The sequence below is a fragment of the Choristoneura fumiferana genome, chromosome 30 (genome assembly GCF_025370935.1).
Source record: "Choristoneura fumiferana chromosome 30, NRCan_CFum_1, whole genome shotgun sequence".
Classification (NCBI taxonomy): Eukaryota; Metazoa; Arthropoda; class Insecta; order Lepidoptera; family Tortricidae; genus Choristoneura; species Choristoneura fumiferana.
The window spans coordinates 1,719,694-1,739,869 of record NC_133501.1 but is presented as its reverse complement, the minus strand read 5'-3'; the positions used below and the strand labels follow the sequence as shown (position 1 = coordinate 1,739,869).

Below are 20,176 nucleotides of genomic sequence, written 5' to 3'. Positions count from 1 at the left end.
ACACGTTTTAGCGTGAAGGAGTAACAAAGATACACACAAACTTTCGCATTTACATATAATATTAGTAGGAAAATCTAAAAGAATAAGAATAATACTGTAGGTAGGTACCTGCATTGACATCTATGTACTAGACGGCATGTTTCTTACATCAAAACGGCGCACAAAAACATTCACAGCGCGGTTTTGTGACCAGAGGCCGTTTGCCTAACGTTTCTGACGCTCGCGATCGCAATCAAATGACAGTTTTTGTATGAGAAATCTGTCATTTGATTCGATCGCGAGTGTCAGAAACATAAGGCAATACGGCATTTTTAGAGCGAAAGAAGCGTTTTAGACGAGTAGCGTTATAGGAGAGTTGTATTTTTAGACCAGTTGCGTTTTAGGCGAAAAAGCGTTTTAGACCAGCTAGTTGCGTTTTAGACCACTTACTACTTAGACAGTTGCCTTATTGACACTTGCTACTTAGTCCAGTGCTTTTTGATCACATGCTACATTAGACGAGTTGCTTTTTAGACGAATGAGGACTAACCCCCTCAGTTCACTATAGTCTGTTGACGTCCGTGACAGCGGTTGTGTTGTGTCAAAGTAATATTGATGATTGATGCGCCGCGCGTTTTGTTCCAAACAGCCAGTCTAGTGCCGTAAGGTACATAGATGTCGATGCCTACCTGTAACTAAGTATTTACTACCTATTGTAGGTACCTGTCTTGATATCGTAAGTTATTATGGGTGCAGTTACCATACAACCTGCATTTGCTTTCATTCGGTGTCAGCAATTTCAGGTCGTACAGTAACCGCACACCTTATTGTCACACTAGCTTTAGACATGCCACGTTCACGTGCTCGCTTTATACATAACAATAACGTTGCAGTTACCGATAACTAGTTAGTATTCAAATATTGCGCAATCTGAGCTAACCGGCTTGTTTATGTTGGTATAGTAGAACCCGAAATCATATTACTCTTTTGCTCACATTTGTCGCACATGAGCGAGAGGGGAATATGATTTTAGGTTCTTTATACACCTACGTGCTGTCCACTGTACTTTCGTAGCCATGAAGCCTGTTTTTAAGAATATTTAGACAAGTAGGTATTGTGTATATATTTATAACTATTAAAAACCACTTTCACCGTTGGGGGAGAAAAGTCCTCGAGTGGCGACCACGAACCGGAAGACGAAGCCTTGCAGGCCTCCCACCAGGTGGACTGACGACATCGTGAGAGTAGCGGGAAACCGGTGGATGCAAGTGGCGAGTTGTGTTCATTGTGGCTTCTAAGGGAGGCCTTTCTCCAGCAGTGGACGTCTTCCGGCTGATGATGATGATGATGAAAACCACTTCTTGCTTAAAATGATTGCGAAATATTTCAGGTATAGATGGGTAATATCGTAAGGTTGGGTTGGTGGGTACTTTGACCAATAAAGGATAACTTGGGCCTATATAAAAACCTCATCTGAAGGGTCAAAAATTACTAAAGCGTGAGAGGTCAGCTAAAACTAACCATATGATAATGTGTCATACTTAATTTGCAGTGCAATAATAAATAAAACCTGGAAAGAGTTAATCTCAATGAACTAAGTTACCTTTCAGGGCTAAAGTTACCCGATAATACAGCAGTAGGCCGCCTGTAGGAATTCCTGTTTCAACTTATATATATTACCTATTTTATACCACCACCAATTTAATACATTGAATCATTGTGCCGCTAAGTAAAATTTGACGGGGTAAGTTTATGTCTGAGAGTTTCGAAACAAGTTTCCGATTTAAATAAAATAATACTAATGAGAAGAAGACAAGAAAACTTACCTAAGAAACCTTAACTAAATATATCTAAGATGTTACTATAAAATAAAATTATGAAACAATACCCCGTCCAAAAGATCTGCCTGTGGCAGATTCCCATGATGCTGGCCGCATTACCCCTTTGGACCGCAGTGCGATTCGCTGATAAATACGGTTTTTTCTTATTTATTTATTTTAAATTTTAACGCGATGGAGGATGGATGGGTAATATCTTAAATAAATATGAAATTATCCGGACGTTTTTAAATGGTCAATTACAAAGAGAGATCGAACATACGCCTGTCCTGAAAGACAAATTACAAGGTTTTATTTTTCCTTAAGACTGGCTCATACTTGACCGGTTTTTATTTATTTCCATTATCATTCCGAGTTCAAGGTTTTATGTTTAAATATTATACAAGCTGTGCGTCTCCAATTGGACAAAATAAAATAACATGCTCAAAAAATATTAATCAAAGCATAACATAATAATGCAAATAAATGAGGCAATAAAAAAATGAGTACTTACCGAAAAGTCCTATAAGAAGGACCAACCTCAGCACGAATACGGCCTCGGACGTGGCTAAAATTAGCAAGGAGCCGCAATTTAGAAAGCTGGTCTCTCAATGACGTCATTATGGACGCCATTTTGCGGAATACATTTTTTTAAATTCAGTTTATTTAAGCTAACTATTAGTGAAACTATTTTTTTCTAAGAACACCTTATAGGTACTTCAGCCACGTAAGGGCTAAGTAAACATCCTAGCCCATAAATACCTAATTCAGCAAAACCATGGACAAAGTATGCAAAACGCAGACCCAAGTCACTGTGGCTACGAATAATAATAATTATTATATTTTTACACTGTAGCCGAAAACGGCAATTAAGGTAAACGTCCGAGTGCCCGACACGCTAATGCCCAATAGACGACACCCTGCTGTCATCTCTATTGCTAACGTAAGATTAAAGATGCCAACTATTGGGACAGTGACGAGCACTCGTATTTACCTTATCCTACTATCCTATTCCTACTTCCTACTAATATTATAAATGCGAAAGTTTGTAAGTCTGTTTGTTACACCATCACGTCTGAACCGCGGAACCGATTTCGATGAAATTCGATATACAGATAGTTTGTGTCTCGGGGGCTCCTTACATAGGATAGTTTTTATCCCAGAAAATCTAGTTCTCGCGGGACAGTGAAAACCGAATTACACGCAGACGAAGTCGCGCGTAACGACTAGTTACCTATTAATAACTCATTATTGATATGGACTTCGGCAAAGTACGCCTGAATCAATAAATTATAAACATGTAAATACAAACATCCCTGTCTTTACAGCTGCAGTTGAGTTGAGACCATGGCAGGAGTACATTCCGACTCTCCCCCGCCGTACCACGCGCTCGAAGAAGGCTTTAAGACTGAGGACAATGTGAGTTAAATAGAATAAGTAATAGATCATAGCTAAACACTGATTTGATTTAAAAATTAAGTTAAAGTACGAGTGCTGGTTACTGTCCCAATAGTTGTCATCTTTTATGATGGATATAAATAAGTGGTATGGAATAGGCGAACTAAAAAACGTTTTTAAGCTAATCTTTATTGCGTTTTATTTTTTCCAAGCAAGTGCATTTGGAAGCAGTATTGGTTATTTTTGCATTTATCTTATCACAAATACCAACTTCAATTGATGTTTATTTTAACGTGATAAAACCAAATTTCTCTGAACTTACGGGTCTCGAACTTCGAGATATTTTTATAGTATTAATTAGATACCTACGGAAAACGATTGTGATTCCAGAGGGTCTATTGCGTTTCTGACACTCGCGATCACAATCAAATGACAGTTTTAGTATGCGAAAACTGTCATTTGATTGTGATCGCGAGTATCAGAAACGTTACTCAATCGACCCTCAGCTGTGTCAATAGTCAATACTCTGGTCGCTTCCAACCGAAGCAACTGGAGATCTTATGGGGGTGGCTTATGTCCAACTGGACGTCCTATGGCTGATATGGTGATGACTTCAGCAATCAGAATGTTTGACGAGGGTAGTTTTTTTTTCTAGCATTTTCAAGGCACAGAAGTGATCATGCCACCCTCTCACGATGATCCTGACTACGCCTACGGGGTGCTGTTTGAACACAAAGACAACAGGATTGGATTCATCCAGAAGGTACTTTCTTACCCGACTACTTTTGTGAAGAATTTTCCCTATTTAAGATTCAAAATACAAGGTTTCTTAATGTTAATATTTCAGCTGATGTTTGTCTTTTCATTGGGGTTTTTATTTAAGAAGCTGTCATGCGTTCGACCTTGAACAGTAATCACCAGAGCACGGAAAAAATATTCTTACGTCATTCATTACTGTCATGTGTAGATATGAATATGGATACACTGGAAATAAATACAAAACTACAAATTATAATTAAAAAAAAATGATAATAACTACATTTCAATACCAGTACTGCCTAATTAAAACTCAAAATTGACCAAACACATTCTCCAAATTTTAATTCACTTGTGTTCGTTAACGACGGCGTAAAGCTCGTAGTAGAAAAGTCTAAATAATATAACTTCGTAAGTATAATTAAATCACACATGGCAATACTAAATGATAAGGTTTGTCCATATTATGCAAACTCTCAAAATAGCTAACCCTTTCCGAGGTTTGGTGATCACTGTGGGGAAACCTTAGTCAAAAATAATAATAAAAAACCTTAAACACATTTTATAGGAGTATTTTCTCAAACTAACTCTACCACCTGCTAAAATATTCTGGTTGAATTATATTTCGATTTTGTAGCGGATCATTTTTTTTACTCTGTCGCAATAACACATTTGTCACTTGCATGGCGTTACAACGTGGCTGTAAAGCGACAAAGTTCAAAAGTGTGCAGCTACTTCACCGTCAAGAAAACTTAATCAAGTACCAGGGTGGAACCTTTTCATAATCAACTTCGATATGATTTCTTTGGCAGGTGTATGGAATGTCCAGTTCCACCCTGGCACACCATGGTACGAGTAGGTACGAGATTCAGTTTCCTCAATTGAATATTATACCTATTTATTGTACCTATGGAACTTGTTGAACAGTTTTCACAAACCAGTCCGATAAAACAGAAATGAAATAGCCAATAGGAACTAATGCGGTTGTTTTGTATAACGAAAGCTGCCGCCTTCCTCTTCCTTAACTTAAGTGTTACACTTTTGTTGGTGGAGTATCTTCCACTTATCCCTCCATTGAGCCATCCTCTTGATCTCTTGATACGACGCCACGCCGACTTTTTCCCTTATCTGATCGATGTAGCTGCAGCCTTAAACTTTCTCTAAAGTTGTCTCTTTCTCTAGGTGATACTTATCAAACTGTTTCAAATCTTACTGGTGACCATACCCTTGGCAGTCTTCGCGTCGGAGCCCTATGAAATTTACAGGATGATGGAACATAACTACAACGGTCACAGCAATCTATTGTAAGTATTTATTTTTCCTTTTTTTTACTAAAGAACGAGAGAGAAAGAGGCTAGTACCATCAGCATCCTCTTATAATATGCCTTGATCAACTATGACATCGAGGCTTTCAAGAAAAAGACTTATACTAGTTATAATTTATTTAAGGGCCAACAACAAACCATCACTCCTTGAGTTATTGATACTCATGGGCGGTGTGGAGATCAATCATTTCCCATCAGATGATCCGCATGCTCGTTTTTCTCACTCACATAATAAAAAATATTTTTTTGGTCAATGCATATTTTACTCTTACGAGCATATCTTTGACCCTTAACCATGGTCATCAGTTTCAGTATTAGCAGCATCAGTGTGGATAAGTATAATTTCTTTTACAGAGTGGTGTCATCGCTCCTGCTTTTGGCAGTGCTAGGGTTGATTCACTACTGCGACAAAGCTCGGTTCGCCAGGCCCTATAACTACTTGTTCCTTCTGGCTTACCCGCTGTCCTTCGGCTTCTTCGTCGCTGTGGTGACGTGGCGATTTGGTTCAGGAGAGGTAATTTTATTTCAAGGTTATTTTATTTTCAAACCATTCGACCATATCCCGCCCAATATCCTATGAGAATATCGGATAAAAGTAGCCTAGTACTGGTACTAGTGATGAAATTACATAACGCGGCCTGTAATATGACCTGTACAGCAAAGTTTGGCTTTGCCATTTATATTCGGGCAAACTTAAAGATTCACCATTGTATGACACGACATAAAGGATATCATCCATCATTCAGATTATTTGGCATACCTTACCTATCTAATACCTTATCTTTTTCATTAGATTCTCTTATCCTGGATGCTGTTCCTTATCACCGTGTTCTTCATGCTGGTATACAGCATCTTGGCGTTGCAATCCAAGATCGAATTCAAGACCAGCATTGGTATTTCCATCGCTGCTGGCAGCTTCATTGTGTCATATGGTAAGTGGCTCTAGTGAAATTATCATAGACAATTGGATAGCGTGGTTAGAGAGCCAAATGGTTAGAGAACCTGACTATGGAGCTTGATGTCCTGGGTCACATTCCAGTAGGGCTACTACGAAATACGGAAATCGAAGTTTGTATCGTACCGTTCGCTGACGCTAATATTATTTTATACGAGATTGTGATTTTCGAATTTCGTAGTAGTAGTAGCCCTACAGGTCGGGGCAGATATTTGTATGAATTATACGAATGTTTTCTGGAGTCTTAGAGGTATAATGGTGATTCGGGAAACGTGAGCTGGATCCTACACCCTTAGTAATTGATAATGGATCGTTGACGATCATATTTAAGTGAAACCCCCACACCTTTTAATGCAAAGCGATCATGCACTTAGTAAATAATTAAATACTGGTAGTTTTAGTAAATAATTATATAAAAAATAACATACTCTCACTAATACTGGTACGATGTAGCCTTAACTGACTGGTAGGGTTGATCCTGCTCACGTCTCCCCAACTGCCGAATCACCTGACCTGTATGTCTTATGTATGTTTTTATAAAACGTTAATAATTATCTAAAGTGACAGAGGCTTATCAATGTCTCGAGTGCGGACAACTTGTACCGTTTCATGGCAGGAAGCATTTGCGACTCATTTGAAACAAATATTCAAAATAAAATTTCCTTCACAGCGTTGACGATCCCGTTTATCTACGTAAATGCGTTTGGCGTCCTGTACTGTTCGCTAGCGCTATTCATGCTGACTGCATACATTCTGTACGACATCCGACTCATGATGTCCAGGAACTACCGCCTCCATATGTCACCCTCTGACTTCGTGAAGGCTGCTGTCATCATGCATATCGACTACCGCTATATGATCATGGATATTATGTTAAAGAAGAACACGGACGACGACGCCGATCCAGTATTTAATAATGCCGCATGAAAATAAACGAAAATCCACGCGTACGATATACTCGTATATTAGTTATCTTATAGTTTAACTAAACTTTTTGAACTGAGCTCACTTAAGACTATAATATCACTGTGTGGACAGTCGCAAATTAAGATAACGAGCTCGTGGAAAACGCCGATTATAACTGATTTTAAAGGTAAATATGAAATATCGTCTGTTTCCATGGATAATAGACTACAAAATACATTTACAATTGTCTGGCGGTTACGAGAACGTAAGCAGAAAATAGCTGAGGTAAGTTAGATGAGCTCAGTTCAAAAAATCATAAGCATAACTTGAATGAAAATGTTAAATGTTTAAGCATATCACACGTGATTAGTCCAAATAAGGAAGCATCGAGACAAACGAGTCTTGTCAGATCAGTCGCACAATGTTGACACGAGCAAAGAACCTCAATGGTCCAATTGGAACTACGTAATTATTAAGTTTTAGTAAGTAATCTATTTATGTTATTTTTTAACAGATGAATGAAATAAATTATAAGGAATTATATACCATCCGTGTAAACGGCTGCACAGATTTGCGGCTGCTGAAATTTTTGTGAAAGATCTGGAGATGGATATAGGATACTTTTATTTTGGAAAATTGTACAATTTCTGTGATGGATCGATAAACATGTGAAACATGTTCTAAGTTGTTGTTGCCTAGCAACCGTTATTGAGCAAGTACAAGATTGAGCAATAGTTCCTTCACTTACTTAGGGATGCAGAATAATGTTAGCTGAAGTCTCGGTGTGTGGGTGAATATTTTTATCATTGTTATGAATTCTGTGTAGACGAAAAAACTCGTTAAATATAATGGAGCAAATGTTGAGAATGAAAAGTAAGTTAAATTACCTAGGCATTTCAAATGAGTCAAAAATATTGGTACTATTGGGACGAAACCCATAATTTAGATATCTGCATTTAAGTAGCATGTAAGAAAAATTATTCGAATGCCAAGGTGTGCAAAAGCGTAGAATTGTAGCATGGCCTTTATTCAGTGTATGAAATGAACTGTTTTATGAGGACAAATACGGTAAATTAAATATGTTTTCATTATTCATTGTACCTATGATGTCCTGTATAAGAAAGTGTTTAGAATAAAGCAGATACTTTACTCGTACACTTGTCAACGCATGTTGTATATTTTTTGGCAATGTGATTTATTTGTGAGTACTTATTAATAAAAAATCTTAAGATTAGTTCGTTTTTTTTCATAAAACTAACTCGTGATAAAGCCCTCTCACCTGATGAAGTGCTGATGAAGCCAAAGGTATTCTTACTGGTTTTGTAACAGTCTATTCACTCTAGCCTTGAAGAGCCCTAGGTTATACTTGGGTATCAGGGAATACAACCCATTATAAATTGTAACTGGCTCAAAAAAAATCACTAATAAGTAAATCCCGATTTTTTTAATTTATACAAGCTTTAGTTTCATTTGCACTGTTCGTATTTATTTAGGTAAAACAATTTTTTTAGTAATATTATTACCTAGGTACCTACCACTTCAAGTTCGTGAATTTTACCGTGAACTCAATCTTATACTTTTAAATGACTAATTCTTGTACATTTATTTATTTCCGAGCCTTGGGAACGGCTAACTATTTCGATGAAATTTGCTATGTGGGGGTTTTCGCGTTTGAACAATGTAGCTCGTCTTATCTTTTTTTTTTTTTTTTTTTATACGACTGGATGGCAAACGAGCAAGTGGGTCTCCTGATGGTAAGAGATCACCACCGCCCATAAACATCTGCAAACCAGGGGAATTGCAAATGCGTTGCCAACCTAGAGGCCTAAGATGGGATACCTCAAGTGCCAGTAATTTCACCGGCTGTCTTACTCTCCACGCCGAAACACAACAGTGCAAGCACTGCTGCTTCACGCAGGATTAGCGAGCAAGATGGTGGTAGCAATCCGGGCGGACCTTGCACAAGGTCCTACCACCTATCTCTAGGAAAATACGTGTTTTTGAGTTTTAACCCGAGCGAGCATCTTTTACTTAACTTGGTAGGTAACTTTTTGGCATTGAAATCTATGTACCTAACGTCTAGGCACTAGACTGGCTATTTGGAACGCGCGGCGCATCAATCATCAATATTACATTGAAAAACCCTGTCACGGACGTCAACAAACTATAGTGAAAGGTTCACAAATCCGCGCTGTGAACTAATTTTGTGCGCCGTTTTGATGTATGAAACATGCAGTCTGTACATAGATGTCGATGCTTTTTGGTGTATACATAATCAAATACCTACCTATTTGATTATGTATACTCCAAAAAGTTACTACCAAGTACTTACAGCTTATTCATAAAAAACCTTAATTGAGGTTTGATCGGTCTGTTCATATACACTTGCTAGCAGTCTGCTAGTTGTTGAGCTGCTGATAGACGGATTAGACGCGTCATGTTGGCCACCTTGACAAATCAGACCAAAAAATGGCCTAATCGATAATTAAAAAAAAAATTGACAGCAGTGACAGCAAATTAGCAGGAAAAAAAATAAAAGCGAGATGTTTGTTTTCCCGCCATTTCCGATCAGCATGTTTATGTTGTGCAAAAAGCCGTAATTATGTTAATCATCCTAATTTTTTTTTTCATATTTATTGTTAATTTATTGTTGCTAATTTAGAGGATTTTTAAATACAAAATTCCTGAAAAAAATCCAATTTTTTTTTTAATCTTGGTGTAGCCCTGCCTTCACTATAAATATCTTCGGTATGGTTTTTTGCTCTTGTCCAAGTCAGCTGTTCAAACTTGTGGCGGCCATTTTGTGACTTAGCAGGGAGATAAAGGAGGGTCTACGGTCCTCTAACTTTAGCAGAGCCTTGATCGACTGATTAGCGCTAACAGACGTTATGAATCACGTTTTTTAGCATCGGGCCTTCAAGGAGCCTTCAAGGAGGCTCTAACTTTTTATGAATAAGGCTGTTAGTGTCTACCATTGAACTGAATCTCACGTCAAAGTTAACGAAAATAATAAAGTACGTAATAAAATACGTAGATAAGGATATTGATTATAGGTACTGTACTAACCTCTTGTGTCCGTTGATTTGGCGTAGCTACTGGAGTTACACGCGTCGTAAATGGGGTTCTCGGAGTCCCATGCTGCTGTGGCGTATTGGTAAAGTATGGCGACTGATACGTGCTTCTCGGGGTTTGCATAACATTTTGCGGAACGTCCCCGCCTCAGGAATAACCACGGCCTCACTTGGTCTATATATCGGCAGATTTATATCCTCATGTCCATTTTCTCCGGACACTTCTGAAATTTGTCTTAAGACTTTTTTCAAATCATCCTTAGAATCAAAAATTTCTCGTTGCCAACAACATTTTATACTTATCTTGTACCGAGCACAAATAATGTTTCGTAAATTTCGCTTCATCGGTTATATCGGCTTTCTCTGCCAATAAATCTAAATTATAAAAATATTGTATCAAATTCTCGGACTGATTTTGTTTCCGTAGATAAAATAATTGAGTATAATCTACAGCCACCTCAAATTCATTTTTTATCTTGCTCAGTAAATCTTCATAATTAGTGAAGTAGAGAATTTTGCTTTATACCAAGATGCTGCGGATCCTGTTAGGTACGCCGCGATGGCAAATTTCTTTTGATCTGCCGACCAGCCGCGTATTGCTGCTACAGCTTCAAATTGCATAATAAAATCTGACACGTCGCCAGCGCCATCGAACGTAGCTTTGTCCGCCATGATGAGACCCACTATATATAATAATAAATGCAAACTTTACCTTTTCTTTTCTCGTCGATCCTTACTTACTCAAGGCTTCTTATTATTTTTTCTCGCTTTGCGCGCAAGAGGACGGATCGCACCTCCACCAAATTGTAGTGGACGGACGGTCCACTAGCTTAATATTTCCTATTTAAGTTTTTAAGCAAATAAAATCAATACTTTTAAATAATTTTTTTATATTTCAAGATCACGTTACTACATTGGCAGCTAGCATACAAGTCTCTGTTTAACACCTTGCGTCTGTTATATATACACATATATATATACATAATTAATAATTTTAAGTATTTTGGAATTAAAGTAAATAAATTTATTACAATAATGTTATGTTATAATGGATAATTGATTGTAAGACTATGTGTCTTTCTGATATTGTTATTAGTCATAAGTTAAGTCATATTATAAATTGAAAATTCATGTATTATTCTTTGTTGATTTTATCAGTTAAAATAAGTACGTGTTATATCATATTTCGTAAAACTTTGTTATTAAGAAGTGAGGGTGAGGATGGTCTATAAAAGCCGCCCGGCACTCAGTACGGGGGTCATTCTCGGGCTGAGAGCCGAGCAGTACGGACCGGCATCTGATAAAGTTAAGTACAGACTTCTACAATTTACCTTATACCTGTAACATTTTAATATTATTTTATGTTATATTTTAATTTAATTATAATTTTAGTAATTTTAATAAAGCGTTATGTTTTAAATAGGCACCTGGTGGTTGTTCTGGTGTTACCTATTAATATTTACTATGATATGTTGGCCTCATGAAAGTGTTATTTTGTTCTCGCATAGTTTGTCGAAAATAAATTGAGTTATCGTAGGTGTGTCGTATTCGTCAATAAACCACCTATATTTAACCCGTTATATGTTGTTTTCATTTTAAGAACAAAATTACCAACATCATTCCAATGCTAAGTTATCTGAGTACTTCATTTAGTCTATTTGTGCCTGTAGTTAGGTACACTAAGTACACACAAGGTTCATTATATAAGATCTGTAAATCTATGAGTCAGGTTCACATCATACAACCGGTAACAAGTATGTAGGTATGATATAGATAAATAAAATCTGTTGCTGTTGATCATTTACTAAATTATGACCAATAAATACATGATATAAACTATAAATATAACATCAGAAGTGGGATCACATCTAGCTACGTTATTAATGGTTTTATCGTTATTTTTTCATGGACACCGTGACTTGAGGCATAGCAGACAGCAGCTTCCTGGTGGCACAATCGCCCTGATCTCTGTCCTACGATTGCAGTACCTATCGTAGTATGGTACTGGAGTATCCAACGCGGGACAGTTTTTTTTGGAATGCTGAATAACTTCCAGGAAGAATGAAGCACGACTACTACACACAGGCCAGTGCAACTTTCAAGATCTGGTGTTACTCAACTGGAGGTTCCTTTGTTTTCGGTACAGTTTTTTTTTTACTATCACTAAAGTCTGAAGATGATCTATTCATATTGTTTATGCTAATGACTACATAATATTTAATAATCATAATTTTCTTGAACGAAGACTTACTCGGTAACTTCTCTAAAGTTCCAATTCCACAAATTCCACAACGCTGATGATTGGGATATATAAGAGTAAAAAAAATGTTTAATTAGATTTAAAAGCAAAAAAAAAAAAATTTTTTTTTTTGCTTAAGCCGTTAAAATTTAATTTAGACATTATAAGTAGTTACAGTTTTAATATACCTCTAAAACTATAAGAAAACATAGTGGACTAAGTTCTCAGGTAATAGTTATTGTGAACGGATAAATTTTTACGAGAATTAAGACCTGCAAAAATTATAAATTCCAAATATCATCGTTTAATATTGTGTCATTTGATAGAAAAAAAAAAAAAACAGAATCTAAAACTTTTGTGCATTGAGTTAATATTTCTTTTTCTGATGAAAAACGCCTGATTAAATTAACTGAGTATGTAAAGGAAATTAAATATACTGCTGTTGTATAGTCATGAAGTGATAGATTCTATTTTAAAAATTATGGGATTTGTTTTGTCTGGATATTACAGACAAAATAATATCCTTTAACCGTAATTTTACAAGACTCACCTCAAGGTTTTTATTTTTATTTTTAAATATCACAGCACTAAAATTGCTCATTTATGTAAAATTTGAATTAACTAGACAAGCCACCTTTATTTCGATTACTACCCATGATTTTGAAAAGTCTCTTAAGTTCGCGAGCAAAAACTACCCACTGTGACGCAAGAATAAAACTGTTCGAGATTCGTTTACCAACACGTAACGCCAATACGGTATTTGACAACTCCTGATTTTGCCATATCTGATTATTATTATGAAAATATAAATTTACAGATAGTGTTTAGCGAAGAGAAAATATTATCGGTTGAAAATTGGATTTAAAGTGTATTTTTTGAAAAATCTATATACCTGCCTCTTTCTCAAACGCTTTTCTCTATGCAGCAAGTATGGCGGTACTGGCGTGTGACGTCACATGCCAGTATGGCTTTCTCGGTCTAATCTTGAATTTCAAACCTGTATAACTTTGTTATTTCTAAGGGTAGCTTAAAAATGGTTTTTTATTCGATAACAGGCATTGTGTAGTTTTAATTTGTAAAACATATACAAAATAGTCAAATACCGTATATAATGTCTAATGTTTTACTCTCGTCATTAGTCTGAGTAGGTACTGAAGTCGTTTATTTACTGCCAATCACTTTTAAGCTACGTACTTTAACGGGACAAAACAGTTTTCGAGAAGATGGTTCCCTCATAAATTATTAATGCCAGTGATAGATGAATCAGTACAGTATTACTACTTTTAATTATACCATATCATAATAATAATAATAATTAAATAGGTTTTTATAATATTTTTAGTTTGTATATACTTTTCTGTATTTTACTTTTTATAACTATTATAAAAACCTAACCCTTAGAATGAAGACAAACAAAGAGACAAAACAACATAATTACTCTTTATTCAGGCAATCGCCTAGTCCATGTTATTAGTTACCAAATGTTATACCTATGATAGTAATAATAACATATATATTTGACTTTTGTTCTCTCCTGGGCTAGGACTTAATATATTGAACGGGCCTAAGCTACTCGTAAGTGCTTTAAAATTGTACGAATTGTTACTACTTTTGAAATAACTTTCAAAATAAGTTATTGTTGGATGCTGTTTTGGAGCCCAAATCTATCCAGTTTTCTTTTAGCTAATCGTGTTTTCCGACTCCAAGTTCGTTAGTATACTTACATAAATAAATGTATATCAGTAAGTAGGTAAATAACATTGCAAAAAAAAAACACTAATAATTTAATCAAAGTACCCTGATACAATGATTGCAATGTTTAAAAAAAAAATAAAAAATGTTTTAACCTGGCAGTAAGCTCGTTAGTTCTTCAGTAATTTATTTATTTGAATAGATTAGATGATTGTTAATGACTTGTTCTATAGTCAATGGATCCATACCATTATTATAGGTATGACCTGTTTGAGTCCTAATAATAGAATCGCTGATCAGATTTTAGCAAAATTGAGCAGAGTTCCAGTTTGTAGATACCTACAATAAAATGTGAAACACACTAAAATTTTTCTCAATTTTATTTTATTAAAAAGCAGTTAGCCTGTATTAGTCGTGTTCGATCGAACTGCCCTTAATCCTCCAACAGTTGCTAGTTCGGACGAGATCATCAGACATCGTTATATGTATATTTTTAAATCTCATGTTGTTGTAATCTGTCATTTTTTTATATCTGTAAAAAAAAAAGGGGGCGACTTCCAACTACCGTCTTGCATGATTGTTGTCCAGGTACCCTGTGTTATAATTATTTAATAGTATCCATGATCAACCTAAATGAGACAAGACGAACTATAAGCTTAATTCAGCACCCAGTCTTTTTTTTATATTGAAATAATTAGATTTGTAATAACAATTTAGATTTATAAAACCATTAAAATTTTTAAGTATATATGTGAGAACCGGAAATAATAATTACTTCGTTGCTGACGTAAGCGTTATTTTATACTATTTATGTCAGTTTGGCCGAGCTAGTTAATTATCAATAACCATAAATAAAATTATTGGATTAAATTAAAAGTTTAGTGATAATAATAATAATAATATTTATTTGTTTAACACAGGTATATGACATTGTACAAAGGTCTTAAATTCTATCTTAAGTATCACTGTGTTCCGCCGCAAGGCATACAAATTATAGTTGTGCTGCATTATAGAAGAAAAGTTTACATTATTCTCATTCTGTTAAAAATTCATTTACAGTATTTACAGTATAGTTAGTTAAAATATATTTGTTAAACCGTTCTACTGAGTTATTAATTAGGGCGGTGAACAAAAAAAAATAAATTAATAAATCAAGTAGTGCTGATAGAGGATGTCCTGCCATTGTCAAATAACTACTTACACATACAGGTTGAGGGTTTGCTTAAGTAATTTTTAGTGTTTATTGAATGTTTATAGACTAGTGTGGGTACGTATACATTACGTACGAATGTAGCAACATTCTATATCACAATTTTTGATACATAAAATAACTGATCACATTTCTTTGACGTGGTCTAGGACGAATGAGGTTGACTAGACGGTTATCATAATAATTAGAAAGGCAGTTTAAAATGTGAAATTATTATTCGCGGTGATCGGAGTAAAACGTTTAATATTATTGCGGTAAACTAAAATGTTTTAGGTAAGTTTCAAAATTTACTGATCTTCCGCAGCAAAGGAGTGGTTATCATAGCGGTAGGTGTATAATATGTACTAGTGTTTTTAAACATCGCGATATATATAGAGAGTTAACAAAAATAGACCAAAGTTGACGAGTAATCAGTTTTGTTATTTTAAAAAATAATTGAACATTATAAAAATTCTTTACTTGTTTATTGAACAACCAGTTATTTTGGCTGTTGAATTGTTCATTATGAAAGAGGGCTTGACTGACTGATTGACTTAATGACCTGCTGACTGACAGACTGCACACAGAATGAACACAATGCGAAGTGCCTGTGGCTGTGCCTGTGGCTGTGCCTGTGGCTGTGCCTGTGGCTGTGCCTGTGGCTGTGCCTGTGGCTGTGCCTGTGGCTGTGCCTGTGGCTGTGCCTGTGGCTGTGCCTGTGGCTGTGCCTGTGGCTGTGCCTGTGGCTGTGCCTGTGGCTGTGCCTGTGGCTGTGCCTGTGGCAGACTTACTCAAAGACAAACTCAAACAAACAGACCGAGACGGCAAAAGACAAAGGCAGACAAATACTGACGAAATCGTTTTCCCAAAAACTGACGTATAAACAAAAAAAAATGCCTGTGACTGTGCCTGTGGCTTTGCCTGTGGCTGTGTCTGTGGCTAAGAACAAAAGTAAAAAGTTACAAAAATCTGAAGCTGCTAAAAAAAAAAAAAAAAAAAAAACCCCAACTAGGCCCAAGGGGTACATGATGCTTTGAAGACGAATCTAGCTACGATTTGTGCAATTTATATTTAACTATCTACAAAACAATATTAAGTACAGAAAGAAAAGTCTTATAAAAACTTTTATTAAACAACTGAGCACCAAACTTCGTGAATAAATAACTATACTAACAAACTAAATAATATCACAAAAAAAAGAGATAAATTGAACTTATCCAGATAATCCCAAATCTTTTGTGTGAAACATTTTCCTTCGTAAATTCCCAAAACATAAAATACCATTTCTATGTACTCCGAGAACGTAGTACATATCAGAATGGCCGTGTTATATATACACATATATATATACATAATTAATAATTTTAAGTATTTTGGAATTAAAGTAAATAAATTTATTACAATAATGTTATGTTATAATGGATAATTGATTGTAAGACTATGTGTCTTTCTGATATTGTTATTAGTCATAAGTTAAGTCATATTATAAATTGAAAATTCATGTATTATTCTTTGTTGATTTTATCAGTTAAAATAAGTACGTGTTATATCATATTTCGTAAAACTTTGTTATTAAGAAGTGAGGGTGAGGATGGTCTATAAAAGCCGCCGGCACTCGTACGGGGGTCATTTCTCGGCTGAGAGCCGAGCAGTAGCGGACCGGGGCAATCTGATAAGTTAGTACAGACTTCTACGAGATTACCTTATACCTGTAACATTTTAATATTATTTTAGGTTATATTTAATTTAATTATAATTTTAGTAATTTTAATAAAGCATTATGTTTTAAAATAGGCACCTGGTGGTTGTTTCTGGTGTTATCTATTAATATTACTATGATATGTTGGCCTCACCGAAAGTGTTATTTTGTTCTCGCATAGTTTGTCGAAAATAAATTGAGTTATCGTAGGTGTGTCGTATTCGTCAATAAAACCACCTATATTAACCCGTTATGTTGTTTTCATTTTAAGAACAAAATTACCAACATCATTCCAATGCTAAGTTATCTGAGTACTTCATTTAGTCTATTTGTGCCTGTAGTTAAGGTACACTAAGTACACACAAGGTTCATTATATAAGATCTGTAAATCTATGAGTCAGGTTCACATCATACAACCGGTAACAAGTATGTAGGTAGATATAGATAAATAAAATCTGTTGCTGTTGATCATTTACTAAATTATGAAGAATAATTACATGATATAAACTATAAATATAACACGTCCGTTTCCTATTATTATTTTAAAATTAGAAACTATGCTGCCAGCATCGAATCAACGGACACAAGAGGTTAGTACAGTACCTATGTAGGATTATCAGCATCGGACTTGCCATATAGTCGAGGTGACGTTTGCTAACCAGGCTCCACCAGTGTGTGCTGGCCCCTACGATCCTGGCTCGCTAGGTTTTCCCGCGGGCCAGGCGGTAGGTAGGTATGCAGGATAGACTCGGGCTTGGGGATGCAAAATTAATTACGAAATTTAATAGAAAACAGGTTTGAGAGAAAAGAGCATTGTGCAACTATAAAAAAGTATGTAAGCTAATTATACTAAAAACATTATAATGGAACCTGAGGCCGTATTGCCTAACGTTTCTAACGCTCGCGGTCGCAATCAAATGACAGTTTCAGTATGCGAAATCTGTCATTTGATTGCGATCGCGAGCGTCAGAAACGTTAGGCAAATACGCCTCCTGTTTACCGTTTTTTTTTTATTACAAGCTTTTATTTAGTTTCACCTGTCCCGTTGTCTGTCTGTCTGTAATCCAAATCTTGCAAGTTAAATTCGACCAACTTTCAGTAGTTGGATTGACTTGAAATTTGGTATACCTATGTAACTTGCGTGACAATACAATAATCTGTTAGTGAGGACGGAACTCTTCAACGGTTAATGGCATCGACTTGAAATTTTGTATGCAAATGTAGTTTGGGTGACAATAAATAGGTTTAACATGCTGCACGCTGCTCCTGCGTCTAATAAATTATACCAATGCAGATATATATACTAACATAGTTCTTAAGTTTCTATTGTTACTAACATGCTATGGACCAAATTAGTTGTCTGAAAATAAAAACATTTTTTTTTATTTAATAAAAGTACAGTCAACAAAAAGTACAGTCAGCAAAAAAAGCTTGTGTATTAAAAATGAAATTTTTACCAAAAACTTATTTTATTATGCTCTCTTGCCCAGTTTTCGGTTTCTTTTAATATCAATACTCCTTAAATATCTCTGTAAAATTTCATTACAATTTATTTCTTCACTAAGAAGTGAAGATGTGACAGACATGCAAACATACTCAGTTTAGATTTGTATCTTTAAGGTAACACATTACCTACACCGTATCGTATCGTACCATGAGCGTAATAAAATCAACGTGTCAGGACAAAAATTATATTCTTTGTATCGAAAAGTATGAGACTATTATATATATATATATATATATATATATATATATATATATAAACGTATATGTGTATATATATATATATATATATAAACGTATATATGTGCGTTTCGTAACCAACCGTGGCCGTCGCGTGTCATGTACGCGTTTGACATTCCGTCTGACACGGTCCTATTTCGGTCATGGCATAATACGGTGTAATGTGTAGACAGAGACCTTTAATCTTAGTTGGTGTTTAAGTTTAATAACTTTTTGCCGAATATTACTATATAGGTACTACATCGGTGGCGTAGCGTAGTAGGGGCGGGAGGGTGCTCCGCCCCGTGCGACACATTTAGGGGGCGGCAAAATACCATAAAAATGTAATGTGTGTGAAGTTCCCAATCCGCACTGGGCCGGTGTGGGAACTAAGGCCCAAGCCCTCTCATTCTGAGAGGAGGTCTGTGCCCAGCAGTGGGACGTTAATAGGCGGGGATGATGATGAAGATGATGAATATCCATCATCCATTTTTAACGCCAGATGTTTAAGATATAAAACTTTCAAATCGAAATTAGACCTTGCGATTCCCAAGGCATGTTTGTTTACCGCTCACAGACTGGAAAATCCAATGCCCTGCCTAACTAACTATTCTAGCCGTGTTTGTTTTTTTTTTATCGCAGAGCTGTCGTCATCGGCCTTTATTTTCGCCGGCTATCTCTTTCCGACCGGCTCCACTCCTCGCTCAGTCGCGACGTCGTGTCGGACCTGCGATTACGTTTTGTGCACACGTGTTTTAGTTAATTTATTATTTTCCAGTTGGATTCCTGTACTAGCTGTAAGTAAAAATGATTTAAGTTGAGTTAGCGGTTAAATTAAGTGAATAAGTAAATAGCGTAAAAAAACCATATGTGTTGCATTAGAGCGAGGTCATTGGATTCTTTGAATACAAAACACTTTGTGCGTGCATATGTCTACCGATTTTTGCGCATGTAGAAAACAAATATTTGCATTTGGATAAACCCACTAAGTTTGAAAGATGTTTTTGTGATGAATGTTATAGTAATTACTTGTGCATTGTGCAACTATTTGACACTAATTGACATATGCAGCCAGGTACTAAGTTGATAATTGATATTTGCCGAAGAACTCATAGCGAAATTGTTTATGAAAAGGTTCCACCGCGGTACGTAATTGTTTCCATGACGGTCAATTGCAAAAATCTGTATCTGTTCGAACTACTCAAAAATATGTTATTATACACGGTCATATCAGTCTGCGTGGTAGGTATACATGTTTTTGAAGAATGGGATACTTAAGTTCATAATATTTTTACACTCAACTGTACTTACCACAAAACGTTACAAGCGCTGTAGTGGAATTGTATCCACTTTTTGTATGAGAAAGTAAAAAAAAAATATCAATAGCATTTGTTTTTTTTAGTACGGGGGACTGTTGTCAACAGATAT

General features: G+C 35.7%; 2 protein-coding genes across 2 annotated transcripts in view; one reads left to right on the top strand and one right to left on the bottom strand.

Moving 5' to 3' along the window:
- LOC141444472 (uncharacterized) overlaps positions 1 to 20,176 on the bottom strand; it is a gene marked incomplete in the record, with an annotated part of 42,437 nt that overhangs the window by 3,833 nt on the left and 18,428 nt on the right.
- On the top strand, positions 3,098 to 8,370 carry LOC141444474 (protein lifeguard 1-like). Its single transcript, XM_074110027.1, has 6 exons — positions 3,098 to 3,215; positions 3,850 to 3,957; positions 5,133 to 5,254; positions 5,630 to 5,789; positions 6,069 to 6,207; positions 6,901 to 8,370. Exons 1-6 carry the CDS (start codon positions 3,144 to 3,146, stop codon positions 7,155 to 7,157), a joined length of 858 nt encoding a protein of 285 aa, XP_073966128.1. The 5' UTR covers positions 3,098 to 3,143; the 3' UTR covers positions 7,158 to 8,370.

Bases quoted from the DNA above. Each gene is read 5' to 3' on its own strand.
- LOC141444474 (XM_074110027.1), top strand. From the start codon at position 3,144: ATGGCAGGAGTACATTCCGACTCTCCCCCGCCGTACCACGCGCTCGAA. The intron at 3,216-3,849 runs GTGAGTTAAATA...TTTTTTTTCTAG, and splicing joins GCTTTAAGACTGAGGACAAT to CATTTTCAAGGCACAGAAGT. The intron at 5,790-6,068 runs GTAATTTTATTT...CTTTTTCATTAG, and splicing joins GGCGATTTGGTTCAGGAGAG to ATTCTCTTATCCTGGATGCT.